The 25258-nt window shown below is 38.9% G+C and overlaps 1 protein-coding gene across 3 annotated transcripts; it reads right to left on the reverse strand.

The window, feature by feature from the left end:
- Window positions 1–8889: 8889 nt before the first annotated feature.
- On the reverse strand, window positions 8890–23746 carry LOC120783226 (macrophage-stimulating protein receptor-like). Of its 3 annotated transcripts, none has more exons than XM_040116050.1 (21): window positions 23672–23746; window positions 21437–22726; window positions 19775–19951; window positions 19445–19564; window positions 19171–19341; window positions 18881–19047; window positions 17943–18072; window positions 17687–17823; window positions 17362–17541; window positions 17110–17209; window positions 16670–16900; window positions 16314–16460; window positions 16055–16211; window positions 15825–15914; window positions 15072–15281; window positions 14849–14929; window positions 14570–14751; window positions 14326–14435; window positions 13314–13479; window positions 13093–13229; window positions 8890–12843 (listed from the first exon to the last, which is right to left on the reverse strand). In XM_040116050.1, exons 2-21 carry the CDS (start codon window positions 22640–22642, stop codon window positions 12612–12614), a joined length of 4131 nt encoding a protein of 1376 aa, XP_039971984.1. In that variant the 5' UTR covers window positions 22643–22726; window positions 23672–23746; the 3' UTR covers window positions 8890–12611. The 3 variants fall into 3 exon arrangements, with proteins under 3 accessions (XP_039971984.1, XP_039971985.1, XP_039971983.1); XM_040116051.1 differs by having other exon boundaries at window positions 15840–15914; window positions 23550–23699; XM_040116049.1 differs by having other exon boundaries at window positions 23550–23699.
- Window positions 23747–25258: the final 1512 nt, after the last annotated feature.

Raw genomic sequence — 25258 nt, forward strand, 5'->3', positions numbered from 1 at the left:
GACACTTTCCAGTGTCAGCCAAATAACTGAAGCTTAGTTCATCAGTGCATATGTATATTGAAGAATTGTTTACATTCTGCAAAACATGGCTTAATGCCATACTTATGTGTTTATGTTTTAATATTTGTATGTGTATGTGCTTGACGCAACAGCTAAATAGTCATTGACATCCACCATTTTGGTGCACTGTCACCATAGTAACAGACTGTTAAGGGATATGGATATTGCAGTGTTTGAAAGACACTAACATTGCACTAACAAATTTCCCACCGAGGATCCTTAAAGCAACCTTGAGGATCCTGTGAAAATGGGGGGTTTTCATAATATGATAATTATTGTTAAATTTCAATTAAGATGCTATAAGTTTGGTGGCTAGAGAGTCTGTATAATCATATTCCGGGATTCTTCTTTCACTTAGTTTAACTTCCATCCGTAAGCCTTCCTCTGACCAGTTATTCTGTTTATCTCAATATTTGAAGCTGTGCCATGATATCAGTTTAAATTATCACAGTTGCTTGCTTTGCCAGTCATCTGAAAGTGCATTAGATTGAATTTGACCTTAAACATTCATTGTAGCTGTCTGATAAATGACCGATTTTTTTTTTTTGCCCTATGTATTTTAATGGAGGTTCAAATATCCCAAAAAGAAGATCCTTTCTCAGTTCAACCCAACAAACACAGTGCCCCATGGAGTATACTCCTCTAATGTGATTTATATCAGATGTAATTATCCACAAGAAGGCTATTTAGTCTGTCATACAGTAGAAGCATACGCAAAAGTGGAAACTGCGTCACAAAGCTCGCAGGCAGTATCTCACTGTGCTTCTCTGAAACGACTCAATGCTCTGCTCATCCTTATGTTACCATGGCTGCATCTAGTTAATCCAGCATTTGTACTTCTATGAATGGACTCGAGTGACTCCCCTGCTTCACAGTTTTAACATGTCTGTCTTCTCATCTGTATCCCACAGTTTCTTCACGGAGGAATCTTAGACAATGTGGGCTATGTTATATCGCATTTGATTTTTTTGCTGATTGATATTGTGTGCATATAACAAAAATATCAACATTAAAACACAGTAGCTGGGAATAATTTTTTTCACGGCAGACAGAAACTATCAGTATGTGCGGTAAAAGTGTAAATAAAGCCTCTCTCTGTCTCAAATTTACCCTTAACACAAACTAATATTTATACAGTTTCCCTTGTTTTAGGATTATTCTAAGAATGCATGACTGAATCTTGAAAAGAAACAGAATAAGGCAAGTAAAGGTCACTCATATGGGTAAAATAATCTCATTCAATTGGTAGATTCCCCCCCCCAGTTTTAAGAAAATTTCATTTCTTTTCTTTTTCTGCAATGCTGGATTGGCTCTGAAACGATTTTCTGACCAAAATAATTTTTTCGCCACAATCCCGTACTCATGCTTGTAAAAGATGAGTCAACTTATAGTTCAATGTAGTTGTCATAGAAACCAATAGTCATGGGGTCTGTGATAGAAACTTTTGAAGGGCTGAAGGGATGCTTCTCACAGGCATCAGTGGAGACCTTGACAGCTATTAAGCAGTTACTGAACACATTCAAAAGATTTCCTAAGAACATGCAACCGGTACTAAATAATGATGGTCTATAGCCCAGTGTGTAAGTGGATACATTAAATCGTGGTCCTTAAAACTCTATCAGAAAATGAATCGTGTAAAAGAAGGTTTTCAGCTTTAGGCAAAGTGCTACTTAAGAAGATATTTAACAGATAAAATGGATTTTGCTGCAGAGAGGCCCCTGTGTGGTATGTATTCAAAAAAAGTTATTTATTTATTTATTCTTTTAGTGTGAATGAGATCGTGACTAAACAATGTAATAAAGGTCAGTATCAAATAGATTACTCTAACTTTTTCAGTTGTAGGTGTATCATACCGGTTAAATCGAATTAGGTTGACTAGCTGAACAACATCAGATAAATTTTTAGTTATTTACGCTGGGGAGATTTAGGACATATAAGATAAGATATCTGAGAGACCAGGCCTCAAGGTGAAAGAAAAGCTCCACTGCTTTTATGTGGATGTCTGGTCAGTCTTTAAAGTGCACTTACTTACACAGAGGAAGAATGTATTCCAATGCACCCAATACTGAGATTATACTGAGATTATTCTACATACAATTAAATTTCAATGTCTTTCAAGCATTCCTACAACATGCAATATTTTACATTAACAAGGGAAAGAGGCCCAGCAAATGTAGTGTTATTGTACAGTGCTAAGATTTGTGCCAGCGTTTTCGCAAGTTCTGCTGCTTTCTTGAATTGCTTCATCAAGTGTTGTCTTATGAATTTCAAATTCACTATTCTGTATGTATACTTTTATCTTGTAATTTACACTTCATGGAAAACTAATCCATTGCATCCAGGGGGCTCTTCACTCAAATTCCAAAAATGATTTCACCAATACTTAGTGGCATACAGATAGTTTTTGCTTTAATCTTTTGTCTGTCTACAACAACGGAGGTGAATGCTGCTCAAAAATAAAACTAAAGCTATATGCATGGTTTTGAAGTAAATTCGAACAAACCCTTTAAGACTAAATCATTCAGACAGTTGGAGAAGTCATGTGGATTTTGACTGGTTCTGCCTCCGTACAGGGAGGGATGCACTGTGTCATAGACGATACCCTCACACTTCAAGTAGAACATTTGGTGCTCTTTGAGGTTACCATAGCTACCACAACACAGCAAGACCGGATGTCCATAATGTTGATCAGCTCATAACTGGAGGTGCGTCTATGATTTCTGTGTCGAAGCAAAAAGTCCATAACAATCCATCTCACAGCAAACATCCCTGAAGAGAAATGAGCTGGGGGGTAAAATATTAGCTCACGTAACCTAGTCCCAATTTTTAATTTGAAGTCTTAACAATTCCGTGGAAGCATACTATAGTTTTGTACATTTTAGTATGAGTTCATGCTCTTGGGATAAAACAACACTAAATAGATTAATGTTTTTTAAAGTTTTCATATCGTTGTAATTACTATAGTCTCTCTGCTCATGTGGAAAGGCAATTTATCTCTGAGTTCTCTTGTGCTAATTTGGAGTTTATGAGGGCTGCCTTAACCACCATAAACAGTGGGACTCTCTTTCCTAATTGCTGCAAGCAACTATTACGCCTCATACACTGTGTTGTATCAATGGATTTAAATTAGATTTATGCAAAATGGTGATGGACTTTTTTTCTGAAAAATGATGACTTAGTAAAACATTGAATGACAAAATGTCAGTTTACTTAATTTAACATATCAATGTAGACAACTCATCTATGAATGTAATTTTTTTTAGTAATAACCATGTTTGATATTTAGTAATAGACCTATTTATGTAATATGATGATGATTCTACTTTTGACCCCACTGATGATATTGACAAGGTTTAATGGTCACTATCCAGTACTCTGTAAACAAAAACTCCTCTTTAATCAATAAAGAAATTTGAAAGGTCAAATACCCCTCATCTGAAAGGTATTTTAACACACCCATACAGAAAAATGTGTAATTTGTTTACATATGAATTATATAAGCAGAGTTTTGAGCAAATTTGAAATATGTTCCTAGCGGGGAATTGGGTGGTACTGATTCTCATGAGAGATGCGGGTCACTTCCTACTTACCCACTAAGGAGGATGAGCAAAAGATGCAATGCAGTGAGTTAGTGAAAGAAATAAATATGCATTCAGTGTACTCACAGTAAAGAATTCACTTTGAGGTACATACCCTATAATAATTCTTGAATTAATCATGGGAGGGAATATGACCCAGTGTCACTCAGTACTTGTATGAATGTTATTTTTTCAAGTATGTGTATTTCTCTTCTTTTCATTTATTCCCCTGACACAGACAGACAAACATGAAAATTATGAGTAGATTATTAAACATGCATAAAGCAGTTTGCTTATTTTCCACCATATCTCTCTGCCTTCCTACACACCACTGGTATCAAATGATGGTTGTCATAGCAACAGGCTCACAAGCCACAACAGGGCTTTTGGAAGACAAATACAGATCAACATAACAGGAAATCATCCACATTTTCTGTCTAAAACTCATCTAAACCCCACTAACAAAAGCTAACAGGATTGATTTTTGCTTCTCTCATTTACAAGTTACAACAACATACATGACTATTAACACAGAAAACTTAATTACTTGTTGTGACTGAATAACATCCCTTTGCAGCATAGTTTTATGTGGTGTTTAAGGGATGCGTGGCATGGTGGATCAGTGGTTTGCAGTACAGCAACGTTGTCCTGTGTTCAAATGTGATCTGGACAGATGTTGCTTTTATGTGTGGAGTATGCACACTCTTTCCTTTTCGGGGTACGTTTCCTCAGGGTGCTCCAGTGTCCCAAAGGCATGCAAGTTAGGGGAAGAAGTCTGAACATCTTTCAAAAGATACACACATTTTTCTCAGGGGTTGGGGGTAAACTGTACGAGAGCTAAAGGTGTATGCTATGAATGTAGGTCAAGAAACATGATACCATTTTGGTAAAATGTTAAAGTTTTAGTCTCGTTTTAGCATCCTTTTGCAACTTTGGCTTGATGGTACGACAATAACAACAGAGACAAGGATTTTGTTTAACATCTGCTACGTCCTCACACCAGTTTTAAGAAACAAAAAATGTCAAACCATTGGAGACCCTCATGTGTCTTTACAAGAAAAAGTTTACATTTCCATGCTGTCATCATCATATGATCAGTACCGTGATGTTTTTATATTGTTGTTTTATGAGGAATTTATCAAACCATTATATTCCAGCAACTCCTACTCCTGAATATCTCCGTGCCATCTCTTTGCCATGTCATGTGTAAAAGTCTGGATACACTACTTTCTTTCTTTCTAAGCTGTTTGGAAATTAAAATAAATGACTGAGCCTCAGAGGGACAATGATTTAAATTAAAAATATTTTATAATGTGTATATGCATGTAAACACGATTAATGTAGTAGAGTTCAGAAAGCATTAAACTCTTGTTTATTGAAGTGTAATCACAAAAACAGCAATTGTCTACTCAACTAGGAACACACTTTTTCTAACATTATTCTATGTGAATGGTTGATGTGTCATTAACAGGTATGAAATATACAATATGCCTGAAAGTAGATGATATGACACTGACAGGAAATCGTTGCACATTTTGTCCTACCTTTTCAGTACACTCCAGGCACTGAAACCCATCACAGACTGTGGAGCTGCTTCCAAAGCTGGGGCCTGGTGTGAAACTAAAAACTTGACACAGTTTCAGCAAATGCGAAGTGGGATTTTTTACAAAACCATTGTCAGAGCAAATTGTTATTGAGGAAACGGGCAGAGGAGGAACTACTTGAGCGCTTGTTAGCAGCTTCGAATGCGTGAGCTGGTCAATAAGGTACACCTCTAGTCCCCAGTTAAGAGTCTAAAATTTGCTAGCAGGAGGGGTGATTTTGCCTGATCAGCACGTTTAATCTCTACCTACCATATTTACTGGTTCGGGCAAATAATTAATTATTGGGCAGCTTTATACCACAGTAAACAAGAAAATGCATTTATAAAGGGATGTTTTGTCTATGTTAAGAGTGTTATACATACTAAATATATTTAAATGTTCCAGACAAGTGTGCTCACTTGCTCACTTAATCTCCTATGGCCTTTTGACAATCAAAACCACATTAATGTACACAGTCTATGTCAATGTATGCAGATAATACATGATTTTTTATCTAATGTTGAGAATTACCTAAATCTGGTGATAAAAAAAAAACTTGCAATGCAGAAAGTAAGAGGAGACTCATGTCAGTAAACAAAACTGGAGAAAACAAGATTGTGGGAGCTTATACAGTATATTGATGGTTGCTGCTGATCCCCAGGTATGTAGTTGTACAACCTTGGTGAACTGCAGTATTGATTGAATGCATCCCTGGCGCTGTTCTCCTTTTAACTTCAGCTGCATCTGGTTAGTTAAGGGTAGTCTGGCCTGCTCTCTTGCCGACAGTAAATACCAAATGTTGCATTATTTAACATAACCAGCCTGATTTTGTGGGACTTGATAGCGAGGGAAAGCTGTCAGTGCGCCTTGAGTATGACTCACCTGGATTTTATTCTATCACCCAAAAATACCATGGGCTGAAGCTGTATCTATAAACAACCAAACTGGATGGATGGGGAAAAAGCCTAGCTAGCACAGCAGTATGCCAACACATGGTGGATTATGTGAACAAAATCATTCATCAGTACAGAATTACAATCAAGACAAAAACTGTGTAGTTCTATTGTTGTGAACAAACAATATACATTTAATTATAATGCTTAAAACTATAGTCAAGATGATGTAATTTGCTTATAATGACTGCCAGGGTTAAATAAGTCCAATAACCTAGCCAACATGACATCACTGAATGCAGTTAGCCACTCAAACCTCACATACAGGTATGCAAGTTGAACCCTCGTTAAGGTTGCCATCATTAAAACTTCCAAAAAATGCAGTGTTAAAATTTGAACAAGCCTATCATTATTTTCTGCTTCCATATGTCTACCTTCCTTAGCTGCAAGACATTTACCTTGAAGAAAGCATTTTTTTTTTTATCTCAGTGGGACGTATCTCCATCATTAAGGTTCTATAATTACATATACATCATAAACTGTATATATAAAAACATAATAACCCTCTACCTGTCAATATGAAAGCAATCTAACAATTAACCTACATTCTTAGTCTAGGCATATCTTTGTTGGCCTATGCATACATTTTATGATCCCGCTCAAATAAGAGCTTAGGAGGAGTCATGCAGGCTGGTTTGCATCATTTCTTGATGTGTTTTACATTTTGACTGGGTGTGGGTATAAACATGGTTGGTTACTGTGTCATTTACAATAACTAATATAAACTCTAATCCACAGGAAAAAAAAGTCTGTTCAGACAACAAAGATTATGTAGGAACATACACACCTGGAGCACTGAGGCATAAATAGTATAGTTACAGTTTCAGTTATTTTATACATCGGTAAGAGAGGAAGACACAGTTTCTAACACTATTCTATGTGAATATACATTTTTGTGGTTGCATGCATAGTTTCTTACATAGTGTGAAAAATGAATAAGCGTGGATGTTGACAAAATCTGTTTCATTATTAATACAGAGGTAACTCGATAAGTCATTACATGAAAAACAGCAATGCGCACATACAGTACGAGGAGGTCAACCTATATTCAGTAAATAGTCTGAAGATATTTGCATCACCTTTAATCCCATTTATCTTAATAACCTATTCAGTATATTGTAACAGGAATCTTTGCAGCAACGCAGTGTGAGTTATTAAGGCAAAAAATACACTGGCACATTGATAACAAAACGGAAGATGAAAAACTCTTATCATGTACAGTTAGCCGTGTGCTTGGTGTGGCCTTGTGCCTTGAAGCGCTGTAATTGCTCTGCAAATTTGTGTTTGCCTTTCAGTATAATCCTATCTGCTGAGACATTCGCTCAGAGAGCAGAGATAGGAACAAACATTACACTTCTCTCCATCTGTGACCTCCCAGCTCTTCATCCTCCCTCTGAATGCGATGCAACAATGGAGAAAGGCAAGGGAGAGGGAGGAAGATTGCCTCACTATTCAGGTATCTACTGATGGTACACAAGCTCAAGGATAGCAGAATCAATTCAGAGGACAAAAATGGGAGAAAGGCTACAAACCCACTTGCAAGATTTTTGCACAGGAAGCTTTTCAGAATGGTAACATTCAGTTCTTCTGACTATATATCATATATGCTTTTCTCAGTCTTTATTATAGAGAAAAGTGCAAAAAATACTTAGGAATATACAACTGATTTGTTAAATGTTATAGCATTTTATACAGGGGTACAATGAGAAAAAACAGACTATGTAAATTTGTTTGTGACTAATCAAATATGCATTCTCGTATTGCACTCTTATATTTTCTTTCCCCATCTCCCTCTGCAGATTTTTTCTCAGCAACATCTTGCAAAACCAGGAGACCTTGAGCATAGCTGAAGAACTTCAGGCTTTGAATGCATACACACCCCACCTCGAAACACCTGCAAGGAGAGGCTCGACAGCAGTAAATCAGGAAAGTTTTTTTTTCTTACTTCTCAGGCCATTTTATACCAAGTGGTGCATTGCACAACATCTGATGCCACGTAGTGCAACAAAGGCCAAAAGTTTTCTAAATGGCCGGATCATTTCCGTTGAGTTACAGACAAATGCCAGACAAATAGTATGAATGGACATGTTAGCAGAGCTTTGTCACAAGTCTTGTCTGGGACATCCAGCTTGTTTTCAGCATACCTGATAATTTGTCACCGATTGTCCCTGTGAACTCTCTGCAGTGTCTCTGACCAGTCAATAAAGAGGAATAGAGAGATCATACCTAAAGCAAATGTTGAATTTATTTGGTCACATACAGTTAGGTACATAAGCACTTATCCACTTTAGTTGTCTCCCGTGGTCTTCCAGGCCTTTCGCTGTTGCTGAGCTCGCCAGTGCATTCCTTCTTTTTAAGAATGTACCCAATTGTTGATTTGGCCACTCCTAAAGTTTCTACTATGTCTGATCTGTAGATCCTCTTTGGACCGCATATTGAGAGCTCCCATGAACAGATACCAAATGCAAATTCAACACTTGGAATCAACTCCAGACCTTTTATCTGCTTAATTTTGTCAGACAACGTCACGGTTATAAAATCGAGGTTTTAGCAGTGCAAAGCAGCAGCTTGGAAATGGCTTGGAAGTGACTGCTGGTTAACATGTCGTCTTAATGGGCCACATTTCAGTCACAATTTTCATATTTGTCTTGTTGTCTGACAACAGAAACAGCAAAACATGTAAATGACAACAGCTTTATTGGGAATTCGGCTGTATTAATGTATATGTGAGCAAAGAGAGTAGGAGAGAAGCAAACAGATAAACAGTGGTTCAGCCATATACTAGGTTTATACCTAGTCTTGTTATCTTGCTACAGCTCACTCAACTCACCTTCAGTTAAGCCAAATTGGCAACAATCATGTTTGGCACTTTAAAAGCAGTGGTCCATTCTTATTCATCACTAAAGGTCCTGGCTAGAAAAAAAAAAAGATGTACATATAAGAGGATTGTGAACCCAGTTCCAGTTTCCTTATGTTCCTACACCACTTATCTATAGTTTAAGATTTAAACTTTGGCAACTACACTGACAGTGCTAACTGGCTATTTTTCTTGTATTCTCCCATCTGTGGAGGTTAAATTTGTGTAAGTCTTGGCGGAAAACAGCTAGCCAAGACTAGCTAGTTTCTTTTCCCTTTGCCTGTTTGTCATGATCACACAACAGCTGCTGTATGATATGTGCAGTTTCACAGATTCCAACCGAACCCTGCTTAAAAACCAGAAACCAAATGAAAGTGTAAAATATTTATAAATATATACACTTGAAAACAACAAAAGGAATTTTAGACCAGACACTTTTGGGGTCCGCTCTCAGTGCAGCTATTCTCTCACTGTGCCACTGAGTTGGGAATGAGCTCTGTTTGTGTGTGTGTGTGTTTGTGTCTGTGCGCATGTGTGTCTCTGTAAGAGTGGGGAGGAGTATATCTGGTGATTCTGAATAAATAGACCAGCTGAAACTTGGTGTAGGTGCTCAGGAACTTCTTTCTGAGAACAAGGCGTTGATTCATTGATGGTTGGTTCAATCATTCCTCAGCTAATTATTTGCTCCTATGGAAACAAACTTCTTTAGAGGGAAATATTACTCATGAAAGCCAATTTGCACTGGGGAGTACTGCTTAGCCTGTGAAAACAACTGTATATTGTTTTTTTTCTGTGGCTCTGGAAGCATTTTCTAAAGCATGAGAAAATAACCCTGGTGATGTCATCCAGGTTATCTTGACTTGAATTCACGCCACATTTACATCATAATGGTGCGACTGTACTTACCAGCTTTTTCTTTTAATGTGTCCCTTGCAAGTCCCCCAGCTTTATGAAAGTGCAATGCCAAATAAATTGCAGGCTCTGCCTTTAAGCTGTGCACCAACAAAATCAACATATTTTGGTCATCAGCTCTTTTTTGCTTCAAAAAGCAGCAATTGGAGGCTATAAAGTCACCAATGTTTCACTTGAAGCCTGCCAGCACACTTGTTAATCCACACATATTTTGACTGAGCATGCTTACTTTCTCCCTTACAAAAATACTTCACATTTACTGTATTACAATATGTCTGTTTAAAGGATCAAACCTCGAAGTTGGCCAGCACAAATTCGTTTTCCGTGTTGAAATCAAAACCTGAACAGAAAAGGGAAACATTGGCATTGAAAAAACTAAAAAAGTAAGATAAAACAAAATAAAATAATTAAAAAATCATAAGAAAAACAGATTCGTGGTCAAAACAGAACAGAAGAAAATTGATGATGCTAATTTTCAAAACTTTTTCTTTCCCAAAGCTGATGCCAATCCTTCCTCTTTCATTTCAAATTTTGATTTCAATGCCAGTGTCATTATTTCACGCCAAATTTGATTTTAAATGCTAACGACATTATTACAATCCCAGAAGTTGCAGTAGCAAATTAATCATGAGATCAATTTGCAAGGGGACACCAAGAAGAGTCCAGAAATTTAGTCAGAGACTTGTTTTAAAGACTTAAGGTTATTTCATGGCATCTGGGAGCCTTTACATTTGGTGACCTAAAGGGCTGAGGTATAGGAACATGCTGTGTATTTTCCCCACTGTGGGTCCATGTACAACTCATAATGTTTATTTATTGTCTAACCCTTCTTTCCCCCCACTTCACCTCCTCTTAATCATGTGCAGTCTATGAATACAGCAGTAACCAGATCCTCAACTCACCAGTAAACATTTAGGCACATTGCATCCTATGTTTGCTTCTGTATGTCCTAAATAAAAGTAAATCTCTCATGTGACGATTGTTCTCAGCAAAAAATACCAATTTGGCTTTCTGTTCAGTCTTTAGCTGGAAACATCACCTAGTTTTCAAATCCTGAACCTTTACCTGAACACAACCAGAGCTTGTCATTATTACTGCCACCTTATCAGAACCTGAAGGCAAGGGATAAAAAAGTCTCTTTTTAGATCCATAAATTATTCATAGAGTATTACAAACGCTAGATACACAGATTAGGCAGAAGCATGCAGTTTTCACTCTAGTTGGGCTGACAAAATATAGACCTCTAACAATGTGTGTTTTTCCTCTCTTCCACTTGGCAAAGAACAAGAGCTGTACTGCCTCAGACCTGTGTCATTGCACTCAGTGTCTTTATTTCTTCACTGGCTCTAATGATCCACTTGCGTGAACAACTTGTTTAGAAGAATACCATTAAAAAACAGTTAAGAATAAGATTTTAGGTTTATTTTTTAGGTGGAACTATCTAGTTTGCCCATTTGCAGTGAGATTCTTTCTTAGTGTTTATTCAGGACGAGGTTAGAAAAAACAAGTCTAGGGAGGCATTTCATTTGTTGACACATTTTAGAAACAAGTATGTTCAATAAGCTGTATTCATTTGGAGTGCAAACCCAAGCACAGCTCGATCTTAAAAGGAAGGAAAGAAATGCAGCAATAACAAAAATCAAGCATATCAGAACCAAATTCATTGGTAGAAAGATTGATGGTCAACATAAACAATTTCTTTGGTAGAACCATACTGCATTATCAGCCTGAAAGTAAAAAACAAGAGAAAAGAAATAAATGCCAAAATTATAAGATGCTTTGGACTGTCTACTCTACTTTGCTGTGGAGATCAGTTTAATTACATTCTAGAAACAAAGACATCCCCCAGAATGTGCCATTTGTTTTGCTGTGTTGATTGAATTTGTCCAATCATCTCAGGAGATAAGTTGAGTTGCACTGTTTGTGTTACACCTTTGTGTTGAGCTGTCTGCTGTAGTGCAGGGCGTCACTGTAGCAGCAACTCAAGTATTGCTTTAGAAGGAGGGTTTGGTTGCCCTCTAGTGATAATGACAGGTACAGTTGATATGTGAACAGCACAGCAAGCTCACTGTATAATTCAGCAGGTGCAGAGGTTTTGAGTTTCAAATGGGTTGTCCTGCATCCAGTATGCTGATTTCACATGTACACGTACCCTTGTATTAAGTTGACATTCTATAGCCTATATGAAGTGATATAATCTATATTATGTTCCCATATAGCAAGAAAAATGTGAGAAAAAAAAGAGGAATGTTTACCGTTGAGCATAAGTCAGCATTCACAGGCCCTGATGTCTAACAGTCTGACACCCTGACTTAGAGAATATATAAACTATCCTTATGTACACTGACATCCTTTTCTGTAAATCTGAGAACAAAAGCACGTTACATTCACTTTGTCTCATTCACACTTGTGCTACCGATGTTAGGAAAACAATAAAAACATTTACTTCAATCCTCATGTTGTCTCTGTTTTGCTACAAATAAAATATAGTAGGATCGGGAACTTCCTGCGTGATTTTGTTTCAGCTTCAGTAAGAGTTTGTAGTACCTACAGTGTCTTTAATCAGCAGGCAGACCTTCCATACGCTCAGGCTTGTGGACATGATCAACGACCTACTACGCTTTCCGGCTATGATCCGGATCCTGTTCCTGTCGAGAGTCTGAGACACTCAGCTGGCAGCATGGCTATCTGTGTCCAAATCTGAGGCCTCAGCCTCATCTGCAGATCCAGTTAGGGAGGGGTAAGGTCTTGGCTGGTCTAAGTTGACGTAGGTAACCTTCAGACTGATGTAGTGCTCTCCTTCCAGACAGGACAGGATGTGTTGTACTTCTGTAACCAGGCTGTGGAAGCTGGGTCTGCACTCAGGCTCTGGGTCCCAACATGTCAGCATGATTGAATAGCTGTGGAATGAATAAATGTGTAAATGAGAGATTGAGTAAGTGCCTGAATACATACAGTATGTAAGCAGGTTAGTAAACTACTGAATGGCAGCCACTGTGAGTTTAAGAAATAATATATTACAACTGAGATTAAACTGACATATAATAACTGAAGAACTGAGTCTCCTGAAGAAATTCAAATGACAAGATGCTGAAGTGATTGTTTTGTATCGTTATGTGATATTTATAGGGTCCTGCTATGATTCTTACAGAGTATCAGGGCAAAACTGTGGCTGTAGAAGCCGACGTCCCTTCAACAAGTAGTGTGTGATGTCATAGGGGTCCACATCTGGATATGGGCTAGCACCTCTGGTCAACAGCTCCCACATTAAGATGCCATATGACCACTGGAAAACAGATAAGCAAAGTCTTGTAGATGCAAATATAATAGATATAAACATATTGCTGTGGCCGGGATTAAGAATACACACCACATCGGACTTGGTCGTGAACTTCTGTGTTTGCAGGCTTTCAATGGCCATCCACTTCACCGGCAGCTTTGCCCGTTTGTGATTTTGAATGCTGTAGTATTCCTTGTCATAGATGTCCCTCGCCATGCCGAAATCAGCCACCTTTACTGTGAAGGTTTCATCCAGCCTGAAAAGAGGAGAGAGCTTAAGAGAGGATAATTTTCCCAGCCAGTTCTTGTTCAGATAACATCTCTAAACGCAAGGTGAGCGCGAGAGGAGCCAGGTACAACTAAATTTACATAAATTTGGAGAATCAGTGTTGATGATCTGTGATGATACCATTAGAGATTTGTCATGCCCAGGTGGGTTGCACAAATAGCGAGAAAAGTCAGAAGATGAGGATGGTATCAATTGTAATATCAAACTATCTCAAAGAAAGCAAAAAGGTGTTTTTTCCCAAAATGTCAAACTACTCCCTAAATATGTATGGGCAAATAAACAGATCACTAAAAATAGAAAAACTATACCACCAGTGTCAAAATTATTTATCATCCTAAGAGGCCTTCAGATGGACAAGGTAATCTATTTTGCTTTCACAGATTTTTAAAAAGGAACATCTATGATTTCACCAAACACTGTTGAACCTTTTACTTGATAGGATCACAAGAGCAACATATTTCTTAACCCATTTAGGTTGTTAAACTTGGCTCAAAAGCAAAGTGTGTAATTATTTATGATTAAGAAAAGTTACAGGTACAAAAAATGTATTGTTATTGCTTGGACTTTGCTAAATTTGTGAAGAACCCCATATTAGTAGTAGTTGACTGTAAAACAATACCAACCAAAACTTAATTTGTTGCTTAAATTAAACCAATGGGGGTATTCAATAACTTAAATACATCTTTAAAGTACAGCACATAGAAGACACGTCAACTTGTCGACGGATAGTGAAATGGCCTCCATGTAAGCAAAAGACGAAGCTTTTCCATTGACATGTCATGGGGCCAGTATTCAGTGTATGATTCACACTCACATGCAGTTACGTGCAGCCAGGTCTCTGTGGACAAATTTTTTCTGGGCCAAATACTCCATCCCCTTAGCAACTTGAAGCCCAAACCCAATCAGGTCTTTCACTGTTGGGTTCTGTGGAGGACAAACAAATTGTAACAGAGCTGACTAAACCAGAGCTCATAGTCTGGGGAGTGTAACAACTCTGACAGAGCAAATATTCACAGTCATGACCCTACTGGTCCAGAAAGTTTCATTGCGTAAGTTACCCTTTTTTCAGAACGGATGAAATGACGCACATCCCCATGCTTCATATACGGTAGTACCACCAGAGGGAGTCCTTCTTTAGGCAGCATGATGCCCAGCAGAGACAGGATGTTAGGGTGGTGGAAACCTTTCATGATGATGCCTTCTCTGAGGAACTGGTCCACCTCCCCCAAATCTGTGATCCCTGTTTGTAAAACACATACTGTTATACAGACAAATCTACCAGCCAGCTGAGAGCTCATATATCGATATTTTCCTTAATATAATATGTATTTACATACTGTTTAACGATTTTACAGCACAGTGGGTCTCTTGCTTATTGCTGTCTATCAGGTATCCATGATAAACTGTCCCAAAGTGGCCTGCACATGAAGAAAAAGAGGTTGTTATTAAAGTTCTGTGCTAAACTGCAACAAAACAAAATTTGACATTGAGACAGACAGACAGAAAGAAAGAAAGAAAGAAAACAAACAAACAAACAAACATAAAGGCCATGAGACTTACCTTTGCCAATTATCTGGCTATCCTCAATTCTGAGCATCTCAGCAGGGATCAGCACGTCTTTGACCTCTTCGAGGAGATCAGAACTCAGGCTGACCATTGAGATATTGTCCCGTGGCAATAAAGGAATGGACAGATGATCGTAGCTGGCAGCATATAATAAACCTTGGAAGGCCATTCCTCCTGAACCTGATGTTTGACTGGACAGATCCACTGTAACACAAAAGCGAAAACACAAACTCAGATGGTAAAAAGTTGTAACAAAGGAAGTTGTATCTTTTGGTAATACTCATGCCAAAAAGACTTTGTAAAAGGTATATTTATATAACCTAAGTTGGTTGTTGAATTTATACATTCTGCACCAAAAACTAATCTAAAACACTTATTTATTTGAATGCAAAGAAAGCATTTGATTGACTGGGACCATTACAGTCTCTGAATATTTTACCCTTTATTTGTCAGGTTGTTCTTTATCCCATTAAACTTGGCTTTGTTGACAGACTTTCACCAAAAAGATATAGAGAAATTAAACCAATTTGTCCCCTGATGTTTTACATTGATCTATTTATTTATCAGTCTCTGTACAATACTACAATGATTTATAAAATATATAGTGTTCCTCATAGGGCCGCTGCAGGTTTTGGGAGCGCAGGATGAAGAAAAAGGCAAGGTGAAGAATAGATGGAAGACCTGATTTACAGTTAATATGGGTTTATGAATGAATGCATGAATGAATGATGAATTTGGATGTCAAACCTCGTCTGTAGTCACCTGTTGGTGAGAAATCAGAGTTGCTTCCCATGCGGTTCCGTGAAAGCATTGTTGATAAACGATTTTCTATGTTGGCTGAAAGCACATTTTTGATAAATGAAAATCACTGAACAGTACAGAATGAGCAATCCTTAGGAACTCCTGCTTACAAATCGTTTTCACAATTGCTAATATCATATTTTTGGAAAGTGTATCAAGTAGCAGATTTTTCTTACCTCTTTTTTTCTTCTTTATGTGGATCATCACAATTAATGCAAGGCCAGCACCTACTACCAATGCAGCAATGATGCCCAGCACGATGCCCACAATCACAGTGTTGTTGTCATCATAGACTACTGTACCCACATCAAACATTTCCCCGTTCACAAACACCTACATTAGAGGAACAGATGATCACTCTTGTTATATATTTTTTAAATTATTATCAGTTGATTTTAAGATTAATGCTGATGTTTTAAAAGCAGATTCTTTTACCCTGACAGCTGATCCCTCGCTGGGGATAACCAGGCCTTTAGGAATCCTGCATGTCAACTCATTTAACAGAACCTGAACGTTGCAGTCCACACCACCGATAGTCATTTTGATCTTCATACACGTGCTCACTGTATTCAATTTGCTATGCTGATATATATGGGAAAAAAAACAGTTTAAATGTTAAAAGACAATTGGTAATTGGTATTTTGTATAGAATAATACACTGAAGAATGCACATCTATTAATAATTTTGTTATGCAAGTATTGCTATTATTAAGATTCACATGCAAATGTCTCAAACTAGTTACATAAATACATGTGGGGAAAAAAAACAATGTAAGAGTGTGTAAACATACATGCAGTGAAACTTCTGTCTCTCCTGGTTTTAGAAGTAATATATTGTCATCATTTTCAAAGGGAATGACCAAGGGATCAGGGTGGTAGTCAAAACGTTTCTTCCAGAGGTTACTTCCTCCATCCATATGAATACAAAGCTCTCCGATGTCAGACTTTTCCTCTGGCATTTCCTCTTGAAAAACAGGTGTCCAGCACTCCATATGAGTGGCACTTGGTGTGCCGTTACAGACCTCAAATGAAGTCAGCAAATAAAATAAATATTTTGAAATCAAAACTACTCTAAAGGTTTGGCATAATAGGAAAGCAATATTCAGAAAGAATGAGTATGACTGGCCATTCATTGCCGAAACTCACACAGGTTCCCAAACCTGGTTTGAATTGAATAATGTACTGTGTCTATGAAGTCTTACACAAGCATAAAATCAAAGAGTTAACTTACTTGTTGAAGGGATCGCATGTGTGGATTTTTGGAAGTGTACTGAACCACAGTTTTGTGGGCAGAGTCAAGATTCTGACCTTGTATCACCAGCTTGGAGCCCCTGTATGAAAGCATAAATGAGCATATTAATACAACATTGACTTCTTTTCTGCACAAACATGTTTTGTCTTATTGTGATATATATTTTTAACAGATATCACTTAATTTGAAGCATGAATCTTTTAATAAGACCAGAGCAGATTGGGGCCCTACCCTCTGAAACTGCAATGAGGGGTAACAGAGGTTATATTAGGGTTTTTCCTGTAGAAGAACTTCTTAGTGGTGGTTACTTGACAGCTGTCAATGACAACTTTCACAGGTACTTTCCCGACACCCGATGCAGCTGCTGTGTGGCAGACAACTGAAGATAAACTCCCACTTCTTTCAGCAGCACTGAAAGCAATACAGATCACAGTCACCAAATATGTACAGTACTAAAAGCCTTAAATTAATAGGGATATCTGAACACAGTGAAATGAATGAGGTGTAGACCATAACCATCTGTTAACGTCAAGATATAGCCATCTACATTGCTAACCTCTGAATGTTACACTTCTTGTTAGCAAAGAAGACGTCTCTCTGTATCCCAGAATCCAGATATCTGCCAATCAGTGTAACCGTTGTTCCTCCAAACATGGGCCCATAGTCAGGTCTGATTTCTGTTATGCTAGGCTCCTGATTAAATAGAGGTGAAATATATCATGTTCCAATATAACATTGCATTATATACAGAATATATTGCTGCAACATTTCATAAAAAACTGTTTCAATTGCATAAAAGATGTTATTCTCACCACAAAAGAGAAGCCAAGCTTCCGAGCTATGCCTTCAATTGAGTAGCAGCCCTCCACTTTCCCCTCGTGCACTTCCAGAGTGATGTTAAGGTTCTGGCTTGGTCTTTTTTCCTGAATCTTGCATACCAGCCTGTATTTAGGACATGAGAAATGATTTGTCTATGAATTCCATAGATGGACATTTTCCAGTGAGCCAGGAACTTGTCAAACAGAAATGAATAGCAGCAAATGTGGCCAGTTATCAAACAACACTTACACCATTTTCAAAAAATGTTCTCTCAAACTAGTTGCCAGCTCCACAGAATCCATAGATTAAGCAAATTACTTGAATGCATCAAGCATGTAGCTTCAAGGATTCAATTTTTCTGCTAAAATAGGCTGAGAAAGATCTCCTTCTCAAGTTACATCAAAGATTAAAAATCCTATTGGACTATCAAAAAATACACTGTCGCCAAAACATGGGTGGAGAGACATGGTTTTCACAACAATGTAGTCTTCTTCAAATGTGTCTGTAACCCACAGTGAAGTCAGTATTGGTTTATTCATCCATTGCATGCGCTGCTGAAATCAAATAACAGTGCATTAGTCATTAAGTTCTGGAAGTTTTAAAAGTACATTAATTTGAGCAAGGACGGTGCTGCAATTTCAGGACAAATAAAAGTGCCATTTGTTTGATTGATTGTTTTGCCGAGAGGACCGATTGCTCGTCACTTGTTGTCCATACCAGTCGTACTGTGACGGTGAAGTTTTTACATCAGCACTTGAGTCAAATGAAAAACTGGGGAATACTGTCTATGTTTTAAAATTTAAACTAATCAATACCACTCAGGGCTAGTTAATTTGTTGGATTGCGGCAAATACTGTGTAATACGCCCAACATAAATGCTGAGAAAATGTTTGGCATTGTGTGTACAGTATTTTGCATCTGTGCTACTCACACTTCACTACTACTCTTTTCAGGCAGGACAGTACACAAGGTCCCAGAGCCCACTGTGATGATATGGGTTTTGCCGCTGATGATGGCAGGTCGCAGAGGAGACTGAAACTCCCTGCCGCACAATGTCACTTCTGTCTCACCACCAGCAGGTGCCATTTTAGGGAAAAACTGTAGACGAAAGGTTTACCATCAGCATCTCAGTCCAGTCAGTGCGATCACTGTAACTTTATGACTCATGGTGTTTAAACTTTAATGAATTAGCTAATCAGTTACAGCTAGCAGCAAATCTACCTCTGTTATTACAGGTGCACAAGAGTCTGTGTTCCACTGCGAGGTACATTCATGCCGCCTCGAGCAGATTCCCGAACACCAGCCGCAGTTCATGAAGCGTGGAGCAGTCAAACACATGAAGCATGTCATAAAATGTGCACACCCTGGTCCGGTAGAGGGCACCCTGAACAGCTTGATGAGGGAGAGAGGACGACGAGGTTGGGGTAAGCCAGATGTAGAAAATTAAAGCAGTCAAAAGATAAGCAGTACCTGCAGCAGTTATTACAAAATTTACCTTATTGCCAACTACAAAGAGAAGTGAATACTCTGAGTACACAGCTGCTGTCCTGGATACTGCGGTCTCTCCCAGAGAATAGTTGGCAAAAACGATAGGCCTGTACGTGGAAAGAATCACCTAAATCAGTGAGACAGAGAGGTAACGTCACAAAGATTTTCATTTTTGGATGTCGTAATATACGCCTGCTTATGGTTGACAGACAGTAAAAATATACAAATTTTAAATTTAGACAGGGGATGCAAAATTGTTTATTATTAGCAAGAATAACTAAAAAAAAAGAAAATTAAAATAATGACACCACTATTTCATTCTCAGGCATCTTCTTACCTGCAGTATCCTGCCATCTGAGGTACCGAAGTGGCCCAGCGTGCGATTCCCCATAGTGGTGACCAGGACAGCGGTGAACAGGACATCTCTCATCTGCCTGTTGAAGAGATCTACTCTGTAGTATGGCTTTGACACCAGAGTGGGCATGTCGCTGCATGTGTCATTACCTTCAGAGCTCTGTGCAAGTGGGTGAAACACATACAGAACGAACGTGTTAGCACATAGTCAGTAACAGAAACTCAACTACTTAATATTTCAATTTCAGCATTCTTATTCCTGTATCTGCCCCCATCAGCACCGGTCTCCTTCTAAGCAGATACAGTATATTTACATGAATACCCTTGTGTGTGACAGGAAGAGAGGTAGAAGGAGTAAGGAGAGAGAATCTTAATTTTTCCATTTAGAGAGGAAGTGCTCTAGCCCCACCTCCAGTCATAATAACAAGCTGTGAGAGGTATAAGGTCATAAAACAGGAGTGACTCCAGCTCCATATGTTGACTCGCTGAAGGTTTCTGAGTGTAGGTCATCACCCACCGAAACTGGACTTTCCATACTTTCACACGTAAAACAGTAGATGACAGATGTGTGTGACTGGTTGGAAGATCATGAGTCACGCTGGTTGATAAAAAGTCATTATTTTTAAAAAAGAGAGGATTTCTTAAACTAAACTAAACTAAACATCCCACTCTAAGACAATCTATCTGACCTGCCCCAGCAGGCCCCTGTTTGCTTCCCACTAGTTGCATGCCCTATATTCCCCTCATTTGATCTTTTCAGTTACTTTGCATTTCTGCATTTTGCGCTTGAATGCACGCGCTATGCAAGTTATTTCATCACACACATCCAGTTTTAAAAAAACTTGAACTCGTGGAGCTGATGCTAACAGTTTTAAGACAGCGTTATGACTGTTTAAGCCAGCATACCGATTGAGTAAAACAGCTCTCTCTTCTTTAATATCCTTCCTATTTGCTACTCAAATAACATGCATAAAAGCCAGGCACAGTCTAACGCTGTCCCTCCCCTTGAAATTCCACCTTTCTATCAGTAGGTTTATAACTTGTTTTTGTTGGCACCCATTCCTGTAGGTGTACACATGGCTGTAAGAGCTCAAAGGACACAGTCCATAAAAGGACAAGACCACACCTTCATTACTTTGGCAAGAACCACAGAATTTACTTTAGTGCAATGCAAAAATCACTGACTCTTTTTTCTTGAATTTCATATCTGATCAAAACAATTTACGTATCAGAGCTCTGTACTGTAAACACTTACAACCCATTCACTGAGAAACAGTGAAACTTTACAGAGCAGATAAAGTGTGTGGCAATGTGCAGGTTACACATGAGTCATCCACCTCTCCCAGTTTTGTCATTTGACCTCGCTCTCTCTCACACACACACCTTTATCACAGTTGCAACAGGTATACAATATTCCAGCAGTCAAGAATTACATTGTGTTCTAACTGCAGTGTCACTTATAACATACTATCCCTCATTGCTCAAGACAGTATATGAAATTGTAAGCAAACATTGTTTCGATCACAGGTGACTTAATTACACAGTGATTGTCTGGATATGTCACTTCCTGTCTGGGGACCAGGGACCTTTGTACTATTTGTCTGCTCTGATGACAGCCAGACAGAAAAGAAAAAGAGTTACTCACTTCATGTGGGCAGCTCTGGCACAGCTGGAAGTGGCAGAGACCTCTGGACAGCTGCTCTGTACCTGACTTACAGCAGGCCTCCACCCCCAAATCAATCGCATGGTTTACTTTAGTCAGAGAGAAGGCACACAGGGCTGAGTTTTTTTGAGGCTGACCATGCTCATTCACCTCTGCAAATACCCCATACAGAATATCTTCTTTCCCGTCCACCCCCAGCTCATCGGCTAAGTCCTTCCCTGCTCGCCCAAAGTGGGCCGCCTGTAGTCCGTTATACACAATGTCCCTGAAACCCTCTCTCCGTCTCCTCCTGCGTTTTGGTTCGTATCGGCACTCCAGGACAACCTCTCTGTACATCCACACCTCAGGAATTAATATTGGCAGTCGTCCAAGACGAGTCTGAAAAGCTGAATTGCTCTTTAAGGGATTGTCTCTTTGCAGGGACAGAAAGTAGACATACTCCTTGGTAGAGAAGGTGTAGATGTAATCAATCCTGTAAGAGTCTTGTAGACTGGGGAGCACTGTCAGGCCATTCATGACCATATGAAAGCCATCTTCAGTTGAAAGTGGCCTCACCACTGATATTGACCTCCTAGGATACCTCTGTGCCACTTTGTCATTGACAGAGGCTGCTGCGAAGAACAACGTTGTGGTCCCCTGTTCGACGATGGCGACTTTGGTGCCAAGCGGGCTGGCCAGACAGTCGGGACAGTTGGATGGAGAGTTTTGCTCTTTTTTGTATAAACACTGAGGCTCAGGCTGCGTAGAGGTAATGTCGATGAAGTGACAGATCCCATGCTGAGTACTCCCGCAAATGTACAAGTATGGAAAGAGAAATTCGGCAGGATCCAAAAGCAGAACCTCATTGTCCGTATTCACTGGATCCCCAGGATCTGTTTCTATGTCACACGCCTGACAGGTTTTACATTCTGGACTGCCGACAGGTCCAGTTCTCACTTCCCATATTTTTTTCATAGTATAGTTGACTGCCTCTATTACATTCTGGCATCCAACATACACCTCTGGCAAATGCGGCTTCCTCTGCACTGCTATGTTCTGTATAGGACTGTCTGATTGGAAGTGGGGGAGGGAGTATTTTACAGTGAAGTCCACCAGACTGCGAGGAGCAGAAGGACATGTGTGGTGTCCTGAGGCAGTTTGTGTTTGTATCCATATGCATACTGTCAGCAAAGCAGCCCAAGTGACCATCTCCACGTCACAGTCCACTTTGATTGATTGCTACCTACAAGAGACTTTCCTCAAAGAGAACATTCTGGAGAACCAGCAGGAGCTCTGTGAGGGAAGACAGACAAGGAATGTTGAGATTTAACAGGCAGAGCAGTAACATTTGATTCTCATATTCAACGGAGTTGCACTGCTATTGAAGTTGTCTCACTTAGTGTAAACAGTTCAGCTTGTTTAAACCGAGAAATACAGCATGAGGAGGAAAGAGGAAAAAGTATCAGCTGCTGTTTTCTCGCTAAGACCCGTGATTAAGTAGTTGCTCCTTTTTTCTTTTTTTTTTCCTGAAGCATCTACAATTTAAGTTTAATGGAACTTGATATGCACATATATGACACAGCTGTGAAACTATATAAGTGATAAAGCCACTGGAAAAATAAGGTGGTAATGTCAAGATAGATTCTACTGTGGGCAAGACATGACAAGCTGCAACATGTGGAGCAAAAATGTTCAGGACCCTTGAGCCATACACAGAATAAACACAGAAACAAACAAGTAAGCCTAACATTGCCAAAGAGTAAAAACACCAAAATGAATGGGTACTTATATATGCAAATAATCATGTAGTTATTCTGTATTTCTAATTTCAATAAACAACTGGGCACTGGACAACTAATTGCAGAGTTTCAAAACAAGAGAAGAGCAAATGTAGCCTACACTGCTCTATAAAGTGAGAACATTTATGTTAAGATGACTATAATTAAGATGTACTGACTGCTGAAATCTAAATCTCATCATCAAGAAAAAGCAGAACTGAGCTGATGAGTCGTGAACTATAACCAAAGTGTGCTCGGTCATTCAATAACGTGGACCAATAGCTGCTCCAGACGTTCCCGCTCCCTAAAATATAGAAAACAAAATCATTTGACCTCACTTTGAAAAGGTGCTGGGATGTCGATGAAATGTGTTCAAACAGTCCCAAAATGTGAATTCTTCACGAGAGCAATATCCTGCGTCGGCGGAGCTCCACTCAGTGACCCGCGGCGGCGCACTCACCTGACAGCGACGGAGTGCCACTCGCGCAGACCTTGCGTCGAGACTGAGCCACATCGAGTCGTTGAGAACCTCTGGTCTGTGGATGGGAACGTGGTGTGACACTCACCTTCACAATAAAAGACCGACAGGACGAAGCCCTCACGGTGGGAGGTTCGATTTGTTTCTGATGCTCCCGGCAAAAAAAAAACGAAAAAAAAAAACCCAAAACAACTTTATCGACCCCCCCCCCCCCAGAGGAGAAATTCACATTACAGCCGAACATGAAATAGTCTAAAGAGAAAAACAGAAAAACGGATGGAACAGGAAAATAATTACCCTATTTAAAATAATAAATACAACAAAATAAGAATTTATGGGTATTCGTTTCCAAAGCTTTATGAATTATACGTCCAGTACTGTGCAAAGTTTTTAGGCACTAAAAGTAAAGAGAATAGTTGTGTCGGTCTCTTCACGTAATCCCAGGCTGACTTGACGATGTTGCTGTCAAGTTGCAGAATACATTTGAGTCCCTCTCTGATGGTATTGCATGACGGATAAGAAAGTGCTTAGAACTTTTGCACAGTACTATACATTATACACTACAATACTTAGGCCATATAGTCCTTATAGACATGATTTAAACATTGTGCAAATATATATGTGCTAAAGTAATAAAATTACAAGCCTACATAATAATTACTTACTTACAATACTACAATATCTATACTATAACGGTTAAACATAGATTTTACAATAAGACCGTATGCTTCACAAAAAATCAACTAAGTTTAAAGATCCTTTAATTAACAGTTTCACCCACTTGTATTAAAAGTACTCGGGAAACGTTGCAACATGCTCTCGAGTGCGCGATTTAGGATTTATTTTGAAAGTCGAGGACCAGAACTGCTGTCGTCATTATGACTTGCTGATTTCACCCTGGTGTTCTCCCGGTGGGTGCTGTCTTGTCAAGCCGCGCCCGCAACAGGGAAGTCTGCAATAGTTGCGAAATCGTACCATCTCAAAAATACCCCCATCGTTTCCTCCCCATAAGGTATTCGGTTATCACCAACTGCAACCCTTTTCCACTCAGGCATCTCTGTGTCAAACATAGTGGAAAAGCTGTTCTATCTACGCCCGTGGGGATTTTTGCCAAAAATGCATTGCTCTCAGATGAGGAATGAAGTTGTTCTTCAAATATAGGCAACTCCATCCAGGAAGCTATGAGAGGAATGCATTCACTATCCAGTCAGACCGCCTCTTTTAGAGCTGCAATCTCAGCAATGACCTTAAGAGATACATAAAAATACTATTGACATAAAGGAAAAATTCAATAAGTTGACCCTGCTGGATACTGGCAACTGAACCCTATTATAAACTAGGCTATTTATCATCATACAAGTTCTAAAACGAAATGTTGTCATTGACAAAATGAAGCATTATAGAGCCAAAAGTTAAACATTTACCACTGAATCCAAAGTTCAGTAATCACAGCCTGTCGAAAAATCTGCGTTACAATATTCCTCCAAAGGAAAATGCAATTTAGAGTCCCACCCTTCGCACTTTCACTGCTCCAAACCTCAAACCACAAGGATCCTGTATCATTAATCA

This window comes from Xiphias gladius, chromosome 21, assembly GCF_016859285.1.
Source record: "Xiphias gladius isolate SHS-SW01 ecotype Sanya breed wild chromosome 21, ASM1685928v1, whole genome shotgun sequence".
In the NCBI taxonomy this organism is placed as follows: Eukaryota; Metazoa; Chordata; class Actinopteri; order Istiophoriformes; family Xiphiidae; genus Xiphias; species Xiphias gladius.